Source organism: Myripristis murdjan, chromosome 8 (genome assembly GCF_902150065.1).
Source record: "Myripristis murdjan chromosome 8, fMyrMur1.1, whole genome shotgun sequence".
Classification (NCBI taxonomy): domain Eukaryota; kingdom Metazoa; phylum Chordata; class Actinopteri; order Holocentriformes; family Holocentridae; genus Myripristis; species Myripristis murdjan.
In genome coordinates, this window is record NC_043987.1 from 22,198,140 (window position 1) to 22,218,310 (window position 20,171).

The 20,171-nt window shown below is 42.0% G+C and overlaps 1 protein-coding gene across 1 annotated transcript in view; it reads right to left on the bottom strand.

The window, feature by feature from the left end:
• Positions 1-230: 230 nt before the first annotated feature.
• The window catches only part of baiap3 (BAI1 associated protein 3), a 29,031-nt gene continuing 9,090 nt past the window's right edge, over positions 231-20,171 (bottom strand). Inside the window, exons 3-33 of the mRNA XM_030058435.1 lie at positions 19,616-19,699; positions 19,325-19,432; positions 18,251-18,310; positions 16,963-17,029; positions 16,375-16,588; positions 16,096-16,140; positions 15,655-15,732; positions 13,108-13,213; positions 12,815-12,922; positions 12,621-12,713; positions 11,358-11,461; positions 11,142-11,259; positions 10,846-10,970; positions 9,662-9,752; positions 9,510-9,566; positions 9,268-9,365; positions 9,098-9,149; positions 8,767-8,918; positions 8,464-8,587; positions 7,248-7,388; positions 6,953-7,048; positions 6,413-6,628; positions 3,712-3,780; positions 3,537-3,616; positions 3,200-3,308; positions 1,665-1,736; positions 1,487-1,570; positions 1,043-1,163; positions 827-950; positions 534-739; positions 231-334 (exon numbers count right to left, since the gene is read on the bottom strand). Of these exons, the coding sequence (XP_029914295.1) occupies positions 231-334; positions 534-739; positions 827-950; positions 1,043-1,163; positions 1,487-1,570; positions 1,665-1,736; positions 3,200-3,308; positions 3,537-3,616; positions 3,712-3,780; positions 6,413-6,628; positions 6,953-7,048; positions 7,248-7,388; positions 8,464-8,587; positions 8,767-8,918; positions 9,098-9,149; positions 9,268-9,365; positions 9,510-9,566; positions 9,662-9,752; positions 10,846-10,970; positions 11,142-11,259; positions 11,358-11,461; positions 12,621-12,713; positions 12,815-12,922; positions 13,108-13,213; positions 15,655-15,732; positions 16,096-16,140; positions 16,375-16,588; positions 16,963-17,029; positions 18,251-18,310; positions 19,325-19,432; positions 19,616-19,699 (3,306 nt within the window). The remainder of the gene's footprint in view (positions 335-533; positions 740-826; positions 951-1,042; positions 1,164-1,486; positions 1,571-1,664; positions 1,737-3,199; positions 3,309-3,536; positions 3,617-3,711; positions 3,781-6,412; positions 6,629-6,952; positions 7,049-7,247; positions 7,389-8,463; positions 8,588-8,766; positions 8,919-9,097; positions 9,150-9,267; positions 9,366-9,509; positions 9,567-9,661; positions 9,753-10,845; positions 10,971-11,141; positions 11,260-11,357; positions 11,462-12,620; positions 12,714-12,814; positions 12,923-13,107; positions 13,214-15,654; positions 15,733-16,095; positions 16,141-16,374; positions 16,589-16,962; positions 17,030-18,250; positions 18,311-19,324; positions 19,433-19,615; positions 19,700-20,171) is intronic.

Genomic DNA, 20,171 nt, shown 5'->3' on the forward strand with positions numbered 1-20,171 from the left:
CTGAGACGGCAGAGGGTTGCACAGTGACAGAATGTTAATCTCCAGATTAGAAAACAGTAGTAGGTCTCACTGTTTTCCTTATTTTTTTTTTCTTCTTCTTGTTTTGGCATAATTACTGCACAAACAATGGGATAGAACTTCAAATATTGTAAACAGTACAACAAGTACAAAAGCACATGTCGCAAGACGTGGTCAGAAAACACCAATACGGCAGGCAGTGCTGACAGCTCTTACTCCTCCTCCATCGACTTCTCAATTTCCTTCAGCCTGCGGACAAACTCCTGAGCCTCCCTGTCTCCGATGCGTGCGTCCAGCATCCTCATGATTGGCTTCTCTGGAGGGAAGAGCAAAGACATGAGAGTGCTTCCTACACCTGACGCAATTATCTCTAGATCGAATGGCCATCTATGTTGTATTGCACAAGTAATTGGAAAGCCTTCCCAGACATAAACCCCTTGGTCTCCCGAGAGGCCGGTGCTATGTGTTTGTGTAAAAATGTGGTTTGACACAGCCTAGAGCTACTGTATATGTACCGCTGGGCTTGTTTCGAGACAGGTGGAGAATGACTGGCTGGACGCTCTTGCCGGCTGCCGAAGCGTTTGGTCTCCCTGGCCAGCAAAAGTCACTGAGAGGGGCCACGGCTTCACCGGCAAAGTCGTTGGTGGAGAGCCAGTCATAGTCCATCACAGTGAAGGTCAAACATGCAAACCTGTGCCTGTACTGTTCAGGACTGACATGGCTGGAAGACACAAAAGACACAAAAGGAATCAAACACAGGCTGTGTATAAATTAACCAGGAAAGGGAAGGAAAGGAGCTGCTACTCACAAATAAAAGAGTTCGTCAAATACTGGGTGCAGTGTCTTAAGCTTCACTTGGGTGCGCTGGCTCTTGGCCATGGGAAAGAGGTGGTGAGGACAGAGCTCCACGATGACAAATGGGTCACTCAGACCTGCGTGGGACGGGAGGGAAGACAAAGTGAGAACTCAGCTGGACAGCGAGGAGAACAAGGACTTGCACTCGTCTCTGTGTCACACAGTTTACCGTTGGCATCCAGAGCGATGATATCTGCCGCGTGCAGAATCTCCACTGTCAGCCTCTGCTCCGGAGCATCGTAGTAGCACTTCACACTGATTCGACCGAAGCGGGTATGTTTCAGTGTTTTCTGGAACATTGAATACATTCATTATTACCGAGGATGTTTGTTATTCTTTGCCATCAGGAGGAAGAAGAACAGGGATAGTGAAATGAAACAATCTGAGCATAACTGATGTAAATTTATTTATTTTTTCCGCCTGAAGCAAGTTCAGCTCGAGTGAATTAGTTCCAGCACAAAATCAGCACATCAGCCTCCCATAAATCAACTCTTGTGTCTTCACAGCAGACTTTATCTCACTGTATCTTCTCAAACATGTGCTCTCCAATCAATACTACCCTACCCACTTTAGGGGTAAATGAGATGGGTCAGCCTGGTCACTTGCACCACACCTGATGGGAAATCTTCTCCAGAAAGTACTGTTCGATCAGCTCGAAGGAGGAACATTTATTCAGCTTGAGCTCCTCTTCCAAGACCTAAAGTATCATGACAAGGGTCAGAAAAAGATACAGAGGATGGGTAGACATGATAAAAGACACCATGTGGTTGGCAGACTGCGAGGGCTCTAACCTTGTAGTCGCCGCTCTTCATGTCCTCCAAGGCAAGACCATCTCCTTTGGCGTGGAAGAACTGCAACAAGGTCTGAGCACAGGAACAAACAAGTAGACAGCTTGCAGTCAAAGATGGGAATTCTTTACAGCTTCACTTCATTTTTCATTTTTAACATCTTTTTTTCAACACGGGATTCATGTACACATTTAACACTGAACACTCATGTAGGAAAAATAGCTTATAGAAGTTTATAGTGTTGCTCTGGTTCCTCTCATCCTCATAGAACATAAGTAGTGCTAGCACAGCACAGAAATGTGTTGTTCACACAAACAGCATGAAACCTTTGGTAGGCAAACAGGATATCTGTGTGCCAAACAACACGCTCAGCCCACACATGCAACATGCTGTGATTTTTTTTTTTTTTTTTTTTGATGCAGTTCTGTCATGTCCCTTGCCAGTGAGTTACACTGGCATTAGAATACAGGAACTCTTTTATTGTCATTCATGAGGGAAACTCCTGTCAGCACTGCACTACCACTCAGCGACTTCAAAAAATCATACACGCTAATGACTGCACGGCAGCAAGCACACAGGTCTTAATAATAAGGGTTAAGAGTTAACACAATGTCTTCTAAGGATGTCTACCTTTACCATAATAGCCTATGGTTCACAGACAAACTGCGGGCCCTTATACACTGCGGTGGCACCAAACCCTTCAGTATTTTTTAGGAACTGAAACGGGAACTTTGGGTTTTCTCTTCACACTGAGTCCACTTCCAGTCCCAGGTGGTTTTTGGTCCCTGCTTGATATGTGGGATGAACACGAACCAACAGGACCCTGCAGGCGGAACTACTGAACTGTTAATCACTTTTATGCCGCATTTAATGCATGTTAAAGTGGAAGTGATTTGTTGGTAGATGAAAGCGTTTGAAGAAAAACACAGCATCACGGAGCAAAGCCGAGGTCCACGTTTTCATCGTCATTTGGTCAGGGGATGAGATTCAAGTTTCAAGTTTAAGTTTAATTAGAACCCGAAATCGCTGTTCACACTTTCAAGTTTACAACAAACAAAATAGGACATTACATCTGAATCCTGTCTGAATCCTGATACTGGGCGAGAAAAAAAAAAAAAAAAACTCCCCCACAGGGAAAAATTGAAGGAAATTTAATGGGAGCTTGAGGAAAAGAAAACAAGCAAGAAAGAACTATGGCTGCCTTTCAGTGAACTGGTCTAAGATCGGCATCCTGACTAAGATCAAAGCGTGTGCATAATTAGATGTGCAACCGTTACAAAAATGATTGTACCATTAGATATTGATTAAGTTTCTTGGTTTGTTAAATCTGCTATGCCTTTTTAGGTGGTCACGACAACAACACGACACTTGTTCTTTCGCCCTGCAGCTGGTTGAAACACAAACAGCAGAAGCCTGATCTCGCACCAGTTCCTGTTTGGGCTGGTTCTTGTTCCTTGTTGTGCAGTGGATTGTGAAACTGCTGGAAAAGGGCACCGTGAGATAAAATCAGCCAGTGAATCCAGACGCTGGGCACTGACCTCCACCGTGTACTGAAAGCGGTTGTAAAACTCCACCTGCACGCCCCTGTTTTCTGTGATGGTGTCCAGGATCATCCGCAGGAGCAGCTCCCACAGGCTTTGGAGAACTCTAGCGGAGACGGCAAACACAATGACACCCCCACACATTTGTATTTATCATGGCTAAGTGATCCGTACTTACAATTACTCCGCTGATGTACCCTCCCTCAGCCTCATGTTTTCAGCTGATATGGCTAGATAATGATCAGCTGCACCGCAAAAAGTGTCAGAGGGCTACTATTATTGCATGGCTAGCACCCGTTCTTGTAGTAAGGAGAGATGAGAGGTGAGTAATTACCTTGCCAGATTCTCCTTCACAAGGGTCGCGGTAAGGATGACCATGGTGTCATGTAGGTACTTCATAAGAGGGGACACAGCCTGGAACAATGTCGAGTTAGCGGTGTTAGGGTAGACATAGTGACAACACGCCACGGACACAAGCATGAAGGTTACAGAGAGCCGCGGGGCCTTACGTCGTCGTTGTTGATGGAGTCTGGGGACAGGCTGATGTGCTGTATGTATCTCCGCAGCTCAGGCAGCATCTGCACACACACACATACATGCACACATCCATGCGTGTACACACACACACACACACACACATATATAAAGAATGTAGGACAAACATGATTTTGCAGAGGGATTGAACAGATCAAGTGGTGCAATGAATGACTGACATTGATCTGCATTATATTGCCCTTGGCCAAGAGGCTCCAGCACACAAAGTGTCCTCTGCTCTTGACAATCCTTCAGCCTGAATGACCTACATTATCGTCTGGCATTCATGAGAGACTGCTCAGGTTTTCCTCTTCTTATTCTATGCTCCAGATCATGAGCTGACAAGAGCTGTCAGTGCCCCTGTCCATGTTACTGTCCATTTGAGTTTTTGCCTTCTGCACTTATTGAATGGTGGGGGATCTCTCTTTGACTTGGCTTAAGCAAGATTTTTATAAATACGGCTTTTTTGGGAGTTAGGAACAAGCACCAAGGGTTTAAAGCTGATGCTGCCAAGATTAGCATTACCACTAATTTCCATTTATACCCAATATCAAGCCATTCCAGGTGTAGAATTACAATATCAGCTCCGTCACTGACATTGAAACTGACAGCAACACTTTTAAACATCTTGTTGTATACATTAAACAAGCTTTGCAATCTTTGCAATTCCTCCAGTGAAAATGAGTAAATGGAGACATGAGAAAATGACATTTTAAAGACTTTAAAGCATTATTATTAAATACAGAACTTGAACGGACCAGAATGGACTTTCCCATTCAAATCAACATAACAGGAAGGTCGGAGCAGTGGCCATTTTTATGTGCATTGTGGCCATAAAAATGTTGTAAAAAAAGACTTGTGGGCAAGTTGTTGTCTCGCTGAGGTGAGAACCATCGACCAACTGGTGGTAGCCGTTTAGGTTTATTAGTGCATATATTTAAATATCACACTTCTTTGTTTTCTGTTTCATAGCAGCAACTATAAAACACAGTACATTTTTCAGCAATGTTCAACAAATGTTCCTCAATATTATTACCTTTTTCAGAAATTATTATTGAAGTTGAGTCAACTGAAAATTGGGATTGTTTAGTGGAGTGAAAAACCTCCAAACAACACTTTCCTTTCCTTCTGCCATTAAAGGAGAGCAGTTCATGTTCATGTAAGCCACGGCTGTGTGTCTCTGACAGTGAGTGCACGTCTTGTGGTATGGTGGTGTGTTTGAGGAAGGGAGAGAGAAGAAGCAAGGTTGAAGAAAACACTTTGTATTGATATTTCTATGTGAGGATTGATTCTCAAAAGGAAACTTAAGGACAGCAGCATTGATATTTATTGTAAATCTGCCCATTATTGGTGCCAGGTGTTACTGGTAGGCTTGCTGTGTCCTGCTAGACCTCACTACTGTGTCATGTGCTTTGTTTCATTGCCGTGTGTATGCGCTTCAGCCTTCTGTTACTTGGTTGGATCATTATTTTGCAAGGTTGTTTGAGATGAAGAGCTGCATAAATAGATGAACCTGAATTTGAATTTGAAATGTGCTTGAAAGTACAACGAGAGTGTATGACATATTTGCTTTAACAGAACAGTCCAGCCATCCTCAATAAGACTTTTTGCAAGCTTGAACTCATGATTTACATTTTGTTGCTCGTGCTGTTTTAATGTTTGAGGTGATTTTGTTGCTGTTGTTATTGTTGTTGTTGTTTTAACTGAGAGATATTTTCAGCAAAGCCACAATAACATCATTGAATTATGGAAAAATCAACAGTCTAATCAACAGTCTAAAATGGTGGAATCGGCTTTTTGGTTTCAGTGTCAACCCCTAAAAATAAATCAGAAAGGTTTTCTTTGTAAACTCACTGATTTGCAGAAATATTAAAGAAACATATGGAAACAAATCACGCATAAAGGAGGGCAAACACACTCCGTTCTCACACTGAACTCAGTTGCAGCTGCTCGCCATAATCATCACGTTTGGCATTTTTTTCACTGCAAAATGCTATTACACCCTAACGACACCACCAGAAATGCAACCTAAATGACGAATCCTTGTTTTTAGACAATGTTAATGCGTTTTACGGTGGATTGTTCCTTAAATTGACAAGTTGAGGCAGTAATTCCAATCTAATTGTTTTTCTAGTTGAGTAAACTTGAGTTTAGTTTTGCTGAAAACCAAACCCGACTGAATTCAATGACACGGCTATCCATCATGATCCACAGCCCTCGCAAGGCAAGAGTTTTGTTGGGAACTATTTCCTGTGGAAACTGCATCTCTCTGCATCTCTCCACCCCTCAGTGACACAGTTTTCCAGTGTGGAAGTGGCTCACAAACAAACAGGAGGGCAAGCACATTTCTTTCTCCCATTAAGTTCAATTGCAGCTGCTGGCTATAAACATCACATTTGGTGTTTTTACACATGTAAAATGTCATTAAACCCTAAAAAAAGCACCAGAAACACAACATAAATCACCAATCCCTGTTTTTAGACAATGTTAAGGCAATTTAGGGTGGATTTTTCCTGTAACATAAAACTTGCAATTTTTTGCACTGAAAATATAAGCGTATGTGAAGTTGCTGTAAGGAGGACTATTTGTTCTGCCAGACATCAGTGAAAATGCCATGCCTTTCAGGTCTGGCTGAACTGCAGGCATTCATGTTGTGTGTGTGCGTGTGTGTGGCACCTTGTCAGTGAGCAGGGTGATGAGGTGCTTGGCTTCTCTTTGCAGGTCCAGGTCCATGTTATAAAGCTGCCCGTTGAGGGCCTTGTAGACCTGCTCCTTCCCCTCGGCCCCGCACGACTCCTCCATAGCCTGCTCCACACCTTGCCAGTCCAGGTCGCGGGGCAGGTGGGCCAGGAAAACGCGCACGTGCTCTGTGTTGTTCAAGGCGATGCACAGCTAGCGGAAAAGCAAGGAGGAGCACAGCAGGAGAAACGAGGTGGAGAAACAAGGGTGAAGAGACAAAGAAGGAAAAGAAGCAGGGCTACAGAAAAGTAGGGAATGGGGGTGTGCGTGTAAATGACTGACAATTATAAGAGGAAATTGCATCAACTAGTGCAAGCGTATAAGTGCGCCGATCTCCCGCTGAGGGCTTTGTGTTGCCAGGGAGAGAACACTTGCTGACATTTACTGTGATGGTGAGACCCCCTCCCCACTCCTCCCCCACCCCCACTCCTCCTCTTCCTCCTCCACCCCCCATTCCTGTCTTGCCACAGGCTTTACCTGCACTGTGAAGCTCTTATGGTCTTGGCCCAGCTGGTTCCTCTCAATCTTGTGTGTTATCATCTCTGAATAGCACACAGCCTCACTGCAGAAATTCTATAACACATAAAATCACAGTTCCATCATCACACACTGACCCCACAATTTCTCTTTTTGATTCCTGCTCCGACGCTTCCTTGCCATTTGCAGAGCAGAGTTTTGTGTGTCTGTGTCTGTGTGTGTGTGTACCTGTTTGTCTAATAGCACTGTTCAAGTGTGTATGGATGAATGTGGCTGCGTTGAAAGTGGCACTCACGTCCGTCAAGCGGGTGACAAAGATGAAGGCTCCTGCAGAGTCTGGCCAGGCCAGCTGGAACCAGATCTCGCGTACCTGGCTGAAGCATGCTGTTACTTCCACTGCAGAGGAGCTGTGTTTGGCCTGCTGCACTGGCTCCAGCTGCTCTCGTAACACATTTACACACACACACACACACACACACACACACACACACACACACACACACAAGCAAACCTGTTCTTTACATAACCTTGATAAAATCACCAGCAATAAACCTTTAGCTCAATTTAAAGAAAAAAATTAGTGCAGAATTGATATGCTTTGATTTAAAGGTGCATATTCAATGTTTCCAAAGTGAACACCTTTTAGACACAACTAAAAAAAAAAATGGAATAATCATGTAATTTGATGCTTGAGGCCATGGCTCACATTATCAACTTGACTCTAATTACCTGTTTATTCCACATTTGTCATCAGTTGAGTCTACAGGGTCCCCACTTAAATCAACATGTACCTCTTTAAAAAAAACAACATGTAACCTTGTATATCAGTTTAACAGGACAGTTCACCCAAAATGCAAACATTTTTCGTGTCAGCTTAAAAAAGTCAGTGTCTTGACTCCCTTAAGGTTTTAAGTCAACTAAATTTAAATGGACAAGTTGAGGTAACTACATAATAATTCAAATCTAATGGATTTTCTGGTAAACTTCAACTTAGTTTAGTTTTACTGAAAACCTTTAGTTTACCCAGCTATCACAATTCAACTCCAACTGAATTCAATGACTCGGTTGTCCACCATGATCCACAGCTGTCGCAGGGGATGAGTTTTTTTTTTTTTTTTTGGGAACTATTTCCTGTGGAAGAACACGGGCAAACTGTATATATTTGCCCCTTAGTGGTAGAGTTTTTCAGTGTTCTTCAGCTGGAAGCGGTTCATGATAACTCGTAGTTCAAGAGGGCGGTGAATTATTCCAGGTGTTTTTGGAAAGGGTTGTTGCACTTGAGTTTTTCACATGATACGTTTTAGACTGCAATATGGCTACATTGCAAAACGCTTTTCAGAATTTTGGATGAACTGTCCCTTTAAGTCCTTATAGAGCACATTCAGTGATCAGTTTGTTGATTATCCTGAATGCAGTCCAGTATGGCTTCATAACTCTGTGCCATTACAAATCAATTTTTTACAGTATTTCTATCCCCCATCGTGAGAAGGGAAGCCTCTTGCAGCTCGCACCTTGTCTTTGTCGACCGCCCTGCGAATCCGGTCACATGATCTGTCATGGACAATCTGCAGCCACTTGTGGATGGAGGACTTGAACCAGTTATGAAAGCCAGTCAAGGCCAACATTTTAGCATCCCTGGCAGAAAAAACAAACAAACAAACAAAAAAAAAACAAGACACAATGTGTTTGTAATAAACTCAAAACTGAATTCTCCTCTTATCACTGACATTCCTACCTCGAGGCAAATCAACTATGAAACCTGTTTTTTCCACTGGAATATGAAAAGACACAACGGAGTGAATTTGTTAACTTACTTAAGGGGAAGAAACTCTCGAAAGCCTTTGAGGATTTTCAAGGACATAAAGAGCTCAAAGATTGTCTCTCCCATGGCCTGAGTCAGCCTGGAGCTCTGCTGCTCCAGAGTCCCACACACACGCTCCATGGCTACATTTATATCATCAGCTACCTGGAGGATGAGGAGATCCCACAGAATTCAAGTGTAAGTGCTGAGAAAGAGTGAAAGTCAGCAAGTACAGAGAGGAATGCTTCTCTTAATTAAAAATATTTCATATTATGGTGGACCAAATAACTATAAAATACTCTTTTCACATTTTTTTGCATTTGACAGTTTTATTCATAACATACCAGTTTCTCCAACTGCCTGTATGAGACGCTGAAGAAATCTAATTTCACTGTGCTGTGTGGGAACAAACACACAAATGGAATCAGGACTTGAAAAAAAAACTTCTTAAAGTCAGCATTGATTCTACCGAAAAAGTCTGATATATGCTTTATTTGTAGTAAAAGACATTCACTTGTAAAAGAGTTTGTTGTAGATGTTCTGGGCTTTCTGCACGTCTGCACACACTGCATCCACCACCTGAACCAGCCTCTTCAGCTGCTCCTCCAGACTCTTTTGAATCAACACACAAAGCACAACATCTCGGATAAAAAGTCTCAGTCTGAGGTCGGCAAGAAAAAGCTGAAAAGGAAAACGCAGCCATGGCCGCGCTGTGGTTTCTAAAACTTGGTCTGATTTATTTCAAAAGAAACTTACCCCTTCCTCTGGTTTATATCGTGCAATTACGCTCTCATACCACTCTGCTGTCCCTTTCTGTTGAAATGATTTAGAACAGAATAAATGCTTACGTCAAATATAGTTACCTTTGGTGAGAAGTTTCTCTTATTATTTATTTATTTTTTTTTTACCTTGACAGCAGTGGTGATGTCCAAATGCAGTTCATTTCGAAGAGGACAAACAGTCTTAAATGCCCGCATGTTTTGCATGTAGCCAATCCCCCTAGCACACACACAGAAAAAGAAAAAAAGATTGTTAGGATGATAATTTGTGCAAAAGTTCCTTAAGGCCAACTAAATGTTGACTTCACATGATACAGTAAAATCGTGATGCTACAATTCATGTTAATGGCTACAACATTAAAGGAATACTTCAGTGTTTTGGGCAAAATACCCTTTGTCCTTCTCACCCAGACTGAGACAAGAAGACACCATTTTCACCTCTGTTTGTCCTGTGGTTCAGTTCCTATAGGTAGCATTTCAGGTTAGCTTAGCATAAAGACTTGAAGTCTATGGGAGTCATTAGCCTAGCTCTGTCAAAGGGAAAAAAATAAACCTTCTAGCAACTGAAGCAGGGGTGAAATGTGTGAGTTTGACTGTTAGTTGAGTGTTGTGTGTGTGTGTGTGTGTGTGTGTGTGTGTGTGTCCTGAATGACATGAGAAGTGCTTATCACTGGGTGGAGTCGGAAGCCTTATCGGAAAAGCTTCAACGAGAAATTGACTTATCCAAATTAGTTCCTCTTAACTGCAGGGCCTCTCACACAGAGAGAACACAACTTCAATAATCATAGCTGCTTTCATTAGCAAAATGGCTGGTACTTAGCACTTGGAGTTACTTGGCAGCATGTCAGAAAAATTTTACTTTTTCTAGTCATGAACAGGCCCGTTGCAACACATTATTACAAAATTTCAATGTCTGTAACAATATTCCAGGTACCAGTACAGTGGTATCAAGCATTTAATAAAGACAGATGCTTTGAGTTTTAATTTGGTCATTTTATTTTAGTTTGTTCATTCCTTTCCAATACAGGCAGAGTGACATCATTGGAGGCACTCGTTTATATACTGCAGCAACAAGCACTCATGGACTCTCATCCAATCAAAATGCATGATCAGATAGAAATGTTGGATAATATTATTCTTGGCATGAGTAATGAGCAATGAGTAATAGATTTCTTTCTTGAGGAACGAGCCCAACGCTGTCTCCTACACAGAGTGTGTCTCTGTGGTTTTGTTGGGGTGAAAGGTCGAGCGTGTCCTGGTATGACGGTGCTGACAGGTGCGTAATGTGATGGCGCGAGGTGGTGTGAGTTTACCTTAGCATGAGCTCGTAGCGTGTAATGGCAGCGGCGCTGGTACAGGGGAACACCTGACGCATATTCTTCATCAGGCACAGGCAGTGCTCTGTGTACAGCCTGAAGCTGTCTGACAGCTGCCTCTCCTGGACACAGGAAGGGCCCTCAGTTATAGCTTCAAGTACACCGGCTGTGAGACATTTTTGGCTGAACCAAAAACCTTGATGGATGTCAGTGAGGAGCTGAGCTAATGAGGCTGCTGATACCAGATGATGGAAGGTTTTTTCATGTCTGCAGGCTGATGGCAGAAAACTTACCAGGTCTCCTCTCACAGCAGGAGGGTCCCACTCTGCATCGATGGCCCTCAGGAGGCGCAGCAGCAGGGAGTAGCACACTCTCTGGGTCCCATGGTGGCTGCTGTAGCACTGCCAGCGACTGTATTGGAAAGCAAATTTAAATGCACACCTCTCGCCTGAGATCAAAGCTTTAATGGACACGTGGATTTGATCAGTTTTTGCTCCGCTAATACTCACATAATTGCCTGCTGGAGAGGTGAAAGATCAGTTTGCACAGCATGATGAGTGAGCACAGTCCACGCTGGGGGACTAACCTGCCCGTTCCAGTTATAAGGCTCTCTCTAGGATAAAATGGAAGGTTACAGTGCTAGTTTTACAAAGTGTTTTACAAAAAAAAAAAAAAAAGGCATGAAACAAGGAATAATTAAATCGGTGAAAATGATTAGGATAGGTAGTTTGGAAAATTAATGAATGAAGGGATGAGTGAGAACTTCTGCAAATAATAACACAAGAGAGAAGCAGCAAATGTGCAGTTTGAGATGTGATTAAAATGATGATATTGAATTAGTAGGGGTCTAACGGTTCAATAAACCCAGAGTTTGGTTTGTGTTGCAGTTTTTGGGTCACAATTTCAGTTTCAGTTCAGTTTGTTTGTACCGTTTTTTTACGGTTCGGTTTTACACCCCTATGAGTTAGATAGTCTAAGTTGCAGAGGCAAGTGGCCCCCCGGCCTGGGGTGAAAAAGCAGAGTCACCTTTAGTCGTGACTCTAGACTGCAGAACAGAACAGAAGATCTTTGAGATCCAGGAGGGTCTCAGATGGTGCAGCAGCTCAGGAGTACTAACAACAACATCCTTAAAATCTTAAAATAACCCAGCAGGAATTGGACAGATGGCAAGGTGCAGGATGTGCAAGTTCAACGTCACCCCAAAGGAGCACAAACTTTTCATGACAACAACAACAACAAAAAAAAAAAACTGTATACAAGTGATATCTGACTGATATCAGAAATACATTTCATCAAATGTGGGTGACATCCAGTACTCGAGTTGAGGGGGGATGATGGTGGATGGCATCCCCCCGAAATAAAAACAGTCATCCCCCCTGTAAAACTGCCATCCTCATTTTTCATCAGATGAAAAAAATTGACCATCCCCCCCTGAATTTTTTTTACAACTCGACTACTGGTGACAACTGACATCTCGAGTCATGTAGCTGGAGACATGAGAGTGAGATCTGAATAGCACAGGAATACAGAGTTGTTGCAGTCTAAACTTGGTAAGTAAATATGCATGATTTCCATATCTGTAGGATTGAGGTGAAAACAAACGATGCAAACAACTTGAATGTTTTAATATGTTTCTCGTTCACAGAAAGCAGGACTGCCATTTTTACCTACGTTTCAGTTAAGTCAAAAAACACTTGTGTATGTCTGTTTAGTGGCTTTGTGATGGCCAGAAGACTGAGATCATGTAAAATTTAGTTCTGAATATAACTCACCTGAACATTGGCATGCTCATATTCCAGGATCTGATTCAGCAATTTCTTGTGAATGGAGACATTTGAGTCTCTTTTAGACAAGGCTGTGTCTCTCTGGAGGGAAAAAAAAAAAATCCAAAGTAGCAGTGATTCTTAATACCAAATACAGCACATGCTAGATGCAAATTGAATATTGGAAGCTCTGTCAGGCATACCTGGCTAGTGAAGAGCTTCAAAATCAGGTGGCATTCTCCCTGAACTTTTGACGCACTTGACCGAGGCTCTAGCTTAAACCATGTGTCGTAGCCGACCACAGGGATCTCCTGCAAGGTGGAGACGCAGCGTAACAACCAAGATTAATGGCCCTGGCATGCTTTCGGGAAGATCCTTTAAAATGTGTCCAAACATCTCAGACATCCTGCTGTGAGCTATGTTTGATTTCCTGCACCAGCTAGACAGGTTTGTCTGGCGCAAGTTTGTTTTGGACAGTTCCATTTTGAAGACTCACATTCAAAGGGATGTTGATACAGCCCAAGAAGTCATCAGCGTTCTCCTCAGATCCTGATGATGCAGATCCATTGGAACGCACTGATTTAGCAATCTGTTTAAAATACCTGATGAAATAAAGCAATGTAAAAGGTAAGCACTACTACTACGGAAAAAAAAAAAAAAGTTTCAATCATTACAATTGCAAGCAATCAAAATGAAGCAGTCGAAATTTAAGAGCTTAAATGCCCTTAAAATGCTCCAGTGACTCGAGAAAGATTATGTAAGAGAGGATGTTAAGGGAAAACAATATAAAAAGAGCTAAGGAGAGCAATACTTAGAAGTAATCTTAGTAGAGAGAAGAAATCATTCAAAGAAAATAGAGCAACATGATGTACTTCTTCTCAACAAGTTTGTTTTCAGTCTACGGGGGAAGATGAGGAGACCGGGTGAAATGACGACCAGGTCTGGGCCGGCACAGGGAGAGGAGGAGGCAGGGAGCAGGTCGTGGTGGACAGCAGGGAACAGACATAAGGGTGCGTAGGGGTGGATCATGATCTGGACGAATGGAGGTGTAGATAATTTGGCAGCTTTTTCATGAGTACCAGCGTTTTAATGAGCAATCACGGCAACCAAAGGAGGAGGTGTGGGACAGGGGTGTCAGGTTGAGAATAAGGTGGGCTGCAGCAGTCTGGATGAGTTTGAAGGAGTTTTTAGGAAGCAGGAGAGGAGACGATTGTAGTACGATGACTCAAAAAGAAGCTGGGCAAAGTCCCTCGTATGCATGTGTCTGATGCTGTAGACTGCATTTGGCTGCAGCTGCAATCGTCTGACTAGAGTCACACTGACACTATTGGCAGTCTGGGCAGGAGTCATCATGGTTTTGCAGATAGCGGTGGAGAGGTCTTGTGCAGGTAATGATTTTTTGCGTTAAGAGAGCAGCCCAGTATTGACAAAACTAAGTATGCAGTAGAGGGCAGATGTTACAGTGGAGATACCAGTGAAGCCCACAGAGATGTGTGTTGAGCTGTGAGCGTTATGTGGACATGCTCAGATTAGCGTCAGACGAAAAGGGCTACAGGTCTCGGGGAAAACCATCTGAGGTTTACTACAACTCGATATCAGACAGAATGGCCTTAGACCAAACTCCCTCAGACAAAATCAGACTCAACAATGTGAGACAACATGGCACAATTCCCTCAAACTGTGGAAAAGTTAGATATTGTAGCCTATATTGATACTTAAATGACCATGCTAGTGATTCTGAATGGCCATTTGGCTCATTTACTAAAATTTACCCACATTTTACACCGAAACAAATCATTTCACAAATCATGACGGGTGTACTAAAGATTTAATAACATATAATATAATATAAATTTTTGGTTCAAACAGCCACCTTATAATGTTCTGCCTCTGTGGCTGACAAAGTCATTGCCATTCATAAACCACCAAACTGATAGTTCACTGTGTAAAGCAAACCTTTCTCCAGGGACTATTTTGCAGCCGAGGGGCTGTTTCACTCAATGTTTTGCTTAATATCAAGTCATCAAAACACAACATTGCTGCTGCTTTTAGGAAAACTAAAGTGGATGAAGAAAAGAAAGACTGAAGAAAGTTCATTTTCTTATCATAGTGGAATGAATGGAAACCAATGGCTGGATAAAAGGTGGGGAAATTAATATTCAGGATCCAAAACAAGATTGTGTGCTTGAAAAGAATAACAGAAATATTAAGCATATACCTTTAGTAGATATTAAGCTAAACAGGCAGAATCACTGGTATGGGGCTTTAAGAAGTAAATATATTTAAGTAGCATTAAAAATGTCACAGCATTAATCATGTCATATTCTATCCAGCTGATAAAGAATATGGTACTAGTTTGATGTTTTGGCATCCCACTTAAAGATATTTTGTCCCAGGATATTCTGCTGGAAAAATTCAAATTACAAATGAGGCTTGGCTATATTTATTAAAATAAAAAAGTACTTTTTGGCATTCTTTTGGCATTTTTGACATTTTGGCGGGATATTTTCTTATTCCTTCCCTATACTGTGGTCTCTCCCTGAACTCCCAGTGCTCTTTGTATGTACACAGCTTTATCACCACTGGAATTTACTGTATGTCAGTTTTTCTTTCAGCTGAACATAAACACCAAATGTTTCTATCCAATTAACAAAATGGTTAATGTTGTTTTTTTTTTTTTTTCTTTTTAGAAAAAAATACACATAACACTTCATTTATCACTGTACCAGACTGACTTAATTAAACTGCAATCCTGAGCTTAATTCAGTGGAAGTGATGAAAGAGACAGGTTGGCCGACTTTACTATCACCATGCCAACTGCATGAATAAATAAATTAAGTGTCTTCTACTCTCCTACAGTCAGCTACAGTACTTTTGGAGACAGTGCTCAGAATTCCAAAGGTGAATTGTTAATAAATTGTATGCTCTTTAGTCCTTCACACATTGATAACATTACTAAAAAGGATAGGCTAATCGCCATTTCTTACACAGGATTTTACATCTAAGACAGTTCCATGATTTACATAAAAGTAGTTTAATCTACCTGCCCATCCCTCGGAGTCCACTGACTTCATTGAGTTTCTTGCAGGCTTCTGCGACAGAGACATCATCGTCATGATCCCTGAGGAGAAGAGGATAAATCGCAGGTTATCACATACTCTAATTTCCTGTAAGAGCACATTTCATTATCCTTGTACAATAATTTGCTGTGGGGTCTTTATGGCTCCGTAATGTGAGCTCTGTGCAAGTCATGAATGCAGACCTGGGGGAGCTCTGATCCGCTTCTCAAGAAAAGCATTAGTATGTATCACAGTGAAAAGCAAACCTGAAGGAGCGTATAAAACAAATGCTCCAAACAAATGCATAGTTTGGAGTAACTTCTGCGGCATATATGACAATATCTAAACTGAGATGTTGGATGGACATAATGCAAAAAATACTTTACTATCACTCAACAATCATTGCTGCTGTACAGTTATCTTACCATATGTCAAGATGCAAGAGATCATTGTGAACATCGTCTATATCACTGTGGAAAAACAGAGAAACTATTAATTAAATTGTCATCCTCATTAGCAAAGCCTTAGAGTAAACAGCTCAGTCCTTAAATACCCCATCCAGCAGCAACACTGATGACAATGTGTAGAAATGGTTACATAATTTAAACAGTGATGACCCTTAGTGTGAAAGAGATGTCTCTGTGAATTGAGCACAGCACACACGGGGCCAGTGCTGCTGAAAAAGGGTAAAGTGTTGCACTCACAAGACAAAGTGCTCATCCCAGACTGGATTCAGGGTTTCCGGTTTCACCTCGGTGACATGAATGCACCTCGCAGCCAACACCTCCTTGGTGCTGGAGCGCTTCTCCAGCTTCTCCTTCCTCTTCCTGAAGCTGAACTTTCTCTCCTTCTTCTCCTCGGACTCCCTTGGGCTCTGGCCCAGCAGGATTCCCAGCATGCAGTAGGGGTCGCTGTACCCTGGCGGGTCACAGGGTAACGGGCAGAAAAGGTTACCGCACACTCAAACGAGCTTTTATTACACTGACGCTGCTGTTACTGTAACAAGAGGCGGGAAACAATTGCACTTGTTATTGCAGTCGGTGTCCTTTTGAGGTTAAGTGCTGGTCAGCATAATCAGCTGCTGGTAGCTGGTGGACAATGTCATGAAATGCTGAAAACCCAACTACATGATGTTAGTTGATGGACATCAGTTGGGTAATAAAATGAATGATGACATTACAGAATAAATTTTAACACTGACTTTTACATCTCATCTTGTGTAATAAAGGCAGGAACATTTTGTGTTGCATATTTCCTTTCCATTAAAGACGGTAAATTGATAAATGACTCACCATTTGCATCCTTTGCCATCAGATTCTTTGCTTTCATCACAGAAACTCTCAAGGAGAAACTGGCTCGCTGTAAAACATTTGCACAGTCTGTTCTTTAAAGGACTCTAAATGCAACATCCCGAGGTTAAGCTTTGAGAACAGAACATTGCAGTTTTGTTCCCTACTTAGCTACAGTGGGGGGTAACTTTCAGCTCCGTGCACTGGAAATTAAGAATGTGTGTGTGTATGTGTGTGTGTCTGTGACAAAAAAGAAAAAAAATTATTTCTTTTCTCTCTCTCTCTCTTTTTCACAGTGCCGTACAAATCAGTAATGTAATGCTTAACTATTACCAAAGATTAGATTTATTCGCATAGATACATGATGTTTTGGCTGGAGCTGCAATCGGTGCCTTATACAAATGCATTTTATCCAATGTAAGAGGAATCTGCTCACAAATCAATTAATAAGTGACGTATCTGTGAATTCAGTGTGAACTAATTACATAAAGTAATATCGTGCATGCATTATTTAAGCATTACTTAAGCTTATGATTTAAATTAAGGGTAATTAGATAAATGATTTGCTCACTGTATTATAAAGTGTTACTCAGGTTTTACATATGAGGACTGTGAGTCAATCTCCCCTCGGGTCTCAGTGCTCCTCGACTGTGACTTTCACCTTCATTTTCACTATCACAAAGCACTGGCTGCACTAAAAGGCCACTTGTGGCAGCACAGTTTTGTTCAGGGAAGGTTCAGTTGTGACTCTCATGTGACTTTCATTTCCAAACTCCTTTAAACTCATTTCTGAATGATGTACTACATGTAGGATTTTAACATTAAAAAATTACCATTAATATAATTCATCATCGCTTCATCACTGTGAAGAATGGCAACCTCTACCTGCCCCTACAACGATGTGTGTGTAACATATAATATACAACTTCATTGCAGTTTTACTACTCCAGCAGCACAGTTTAATTATCCCATCAGTTTCTGTCATCTGACATTCACTGTTATCACAGCCTGCTAATGACTCCTTGCTTCACAAAACAAAGGAAGGCAGAGAGACAACAGGGAGGAGGAGGGGGAGAAGGAGTCACATCCTCTCCATCAGGAAGCAACGGGCTTTGTGAAAAATTTGGTGTCAATTATGCGAAACACAAAATGCTACACATAACACCTTCGGACTGAATAAACAGTGTCAGCGTACACTGACTCAGCTGCAACTGCAGTGTGGTGCCACAGCGATAATGTATCTGAAAGATGTTAGGAAAGTATCTTTAAGTAGTAAAATGTGTTATCTTACCTTGGATTCTTGCACTTTTTGGAGAATGATGTCATGCTCCTCCTTGCCCATGTCAAACGCCTTGCAGAAATGGTCAGACCACAACACGGTCAACATTTGCAACATAAAACGGAGTCCTATTGTGAGAAAAACTTCAAACAAGAAGGCGGTCTACAGTCGTCGAAACATGTCGGCTTTTTAATGATTTAGCCACTACAGCAAAGGCTTTTAATATTTCCCTCCTCATTTTTATATTTTCTTATATTTGGAGTGCCTGGATTGCCTTCTTGTTTGAAGCACTCTGTTTTCCCTGTTTCCAGGAACACCCGCCACATTTTTGATCTACGTTTGATCGTATAGAGCAACCAGTCATCTTTTTGTTCTTTTCTCTGTTTGTTCTTATTCTCAGAATTGCAACTATGAGCTTAAGGGATCACAGCTCAACTTCATTAAGCGCCAACAAAATCCATTAAAAAAAAACAGCTGAATTTCCTTTGTAGAAATCTGCCCAGAAGGAGAGGGTTTGCAGGTTCTTTATCATTAAGAGAAAATAACAATGAGTCCCTGCCAGCACCTTAACGGCTGGGGACGCCTGCCACCCAACCTCAAAGAGAGCCATCAAAAACGGGTTCGAACTTTACAGCAACGGTGTCTGAATGAATGTAATATCACAGTCGAATATCAACACGCAGTGTGTTCGGGCTTTGATGTTCAATCAGGTCTGAGCCAAGAGCATCTGCTCAGATTCACGCGGCCGTCTCGCAGCAAACACGGCTCTCTGTGAGACTCACATCAATATTATGAGCAGAGACTTAAAGGGCCTTACGAACTGGAATTACAGAAGGATTTCTTTCTGATGTGTCCTTGGACAATGATCAATTAAGATTCTAAATTCACTCCTCCTTGTGACGCTTAGTTTGTCCTTGGTGGGAAAGGAGAGGATTGGATCTGAATAATGTACAGCATGTGTGCCCACACTTTGTCATAGCCAGATAGATGGCTGAATTTATGCCCAGATATAATGGCAAAAGTGATAAGAGTAAGCTGGGGGAAACACAAAGAGAAACGCAGGCCGAAAGCTGAAACCAAATGTACCTTCAGAAGAAAAGTGAATATATCTTCTTCACTTTTTACATATTCCGGTGTAGCCACTCCCACCCGGTTGACCACTGTGTACACAGCCTCCTCATAAAGTAGGTCCAGCTGCGGGAAACACACTCAACTTAGTCATGCTCTTTTTTTTTTTTTTTTTTTTTTATCTTACATGCTTTCTGCTCTGAGGCACAAACAAAAAGCACAGATCATCACGTCTGGATTCTGTTAATGTGATTTAAAATCCAATCTCTCCTGAAATACAATGAAAAGAGAAAAGCCAAGGTGACTAACCTCTCTCCTGCTGATTCTGTCTGGGATAAAGGCTTGGTCGACCTGCTCTGCGGGCGGTGGCACTGCGTTCGCCCCTCGTTGGCACTGCGGACACAGAGAGAGTTCAGCCAACGCAAAACCTCCCTGTCTTAAGGCTGTGCTGCCTGAGAGCCGGGGAGAGAGTGAGCTCAGGTCACAGCGAGTCATTATTGATGGCAAACCCTTAGCTCTCAATCATAGGACACAATCACTTGGAAGCATTATTGATTTTTTCTTTAGGCTGCCCTCACATGCACTTTTATCAGCTCAGCAGCATAAAAAAGTCAAGCACGGGAAGTAATTCCAAAATGAGATCCATGATTGCAAGACGTCGGATTTGTACTTAAAGCAAAATTGAATTCTGGTCGAGTGTTAGGTTGTGTAGTTCCTTGGACGTGACATGAGTCCACATGGTGATGATGAAATATCCTCATTAGCTGCTCTGTACTCCCCTGCATTGCTAATCCAGAACACTGTATTTATAGGACACATTCTATCACTTGTTATTCAAGCACTTGGATGATACACAATTCAAGTT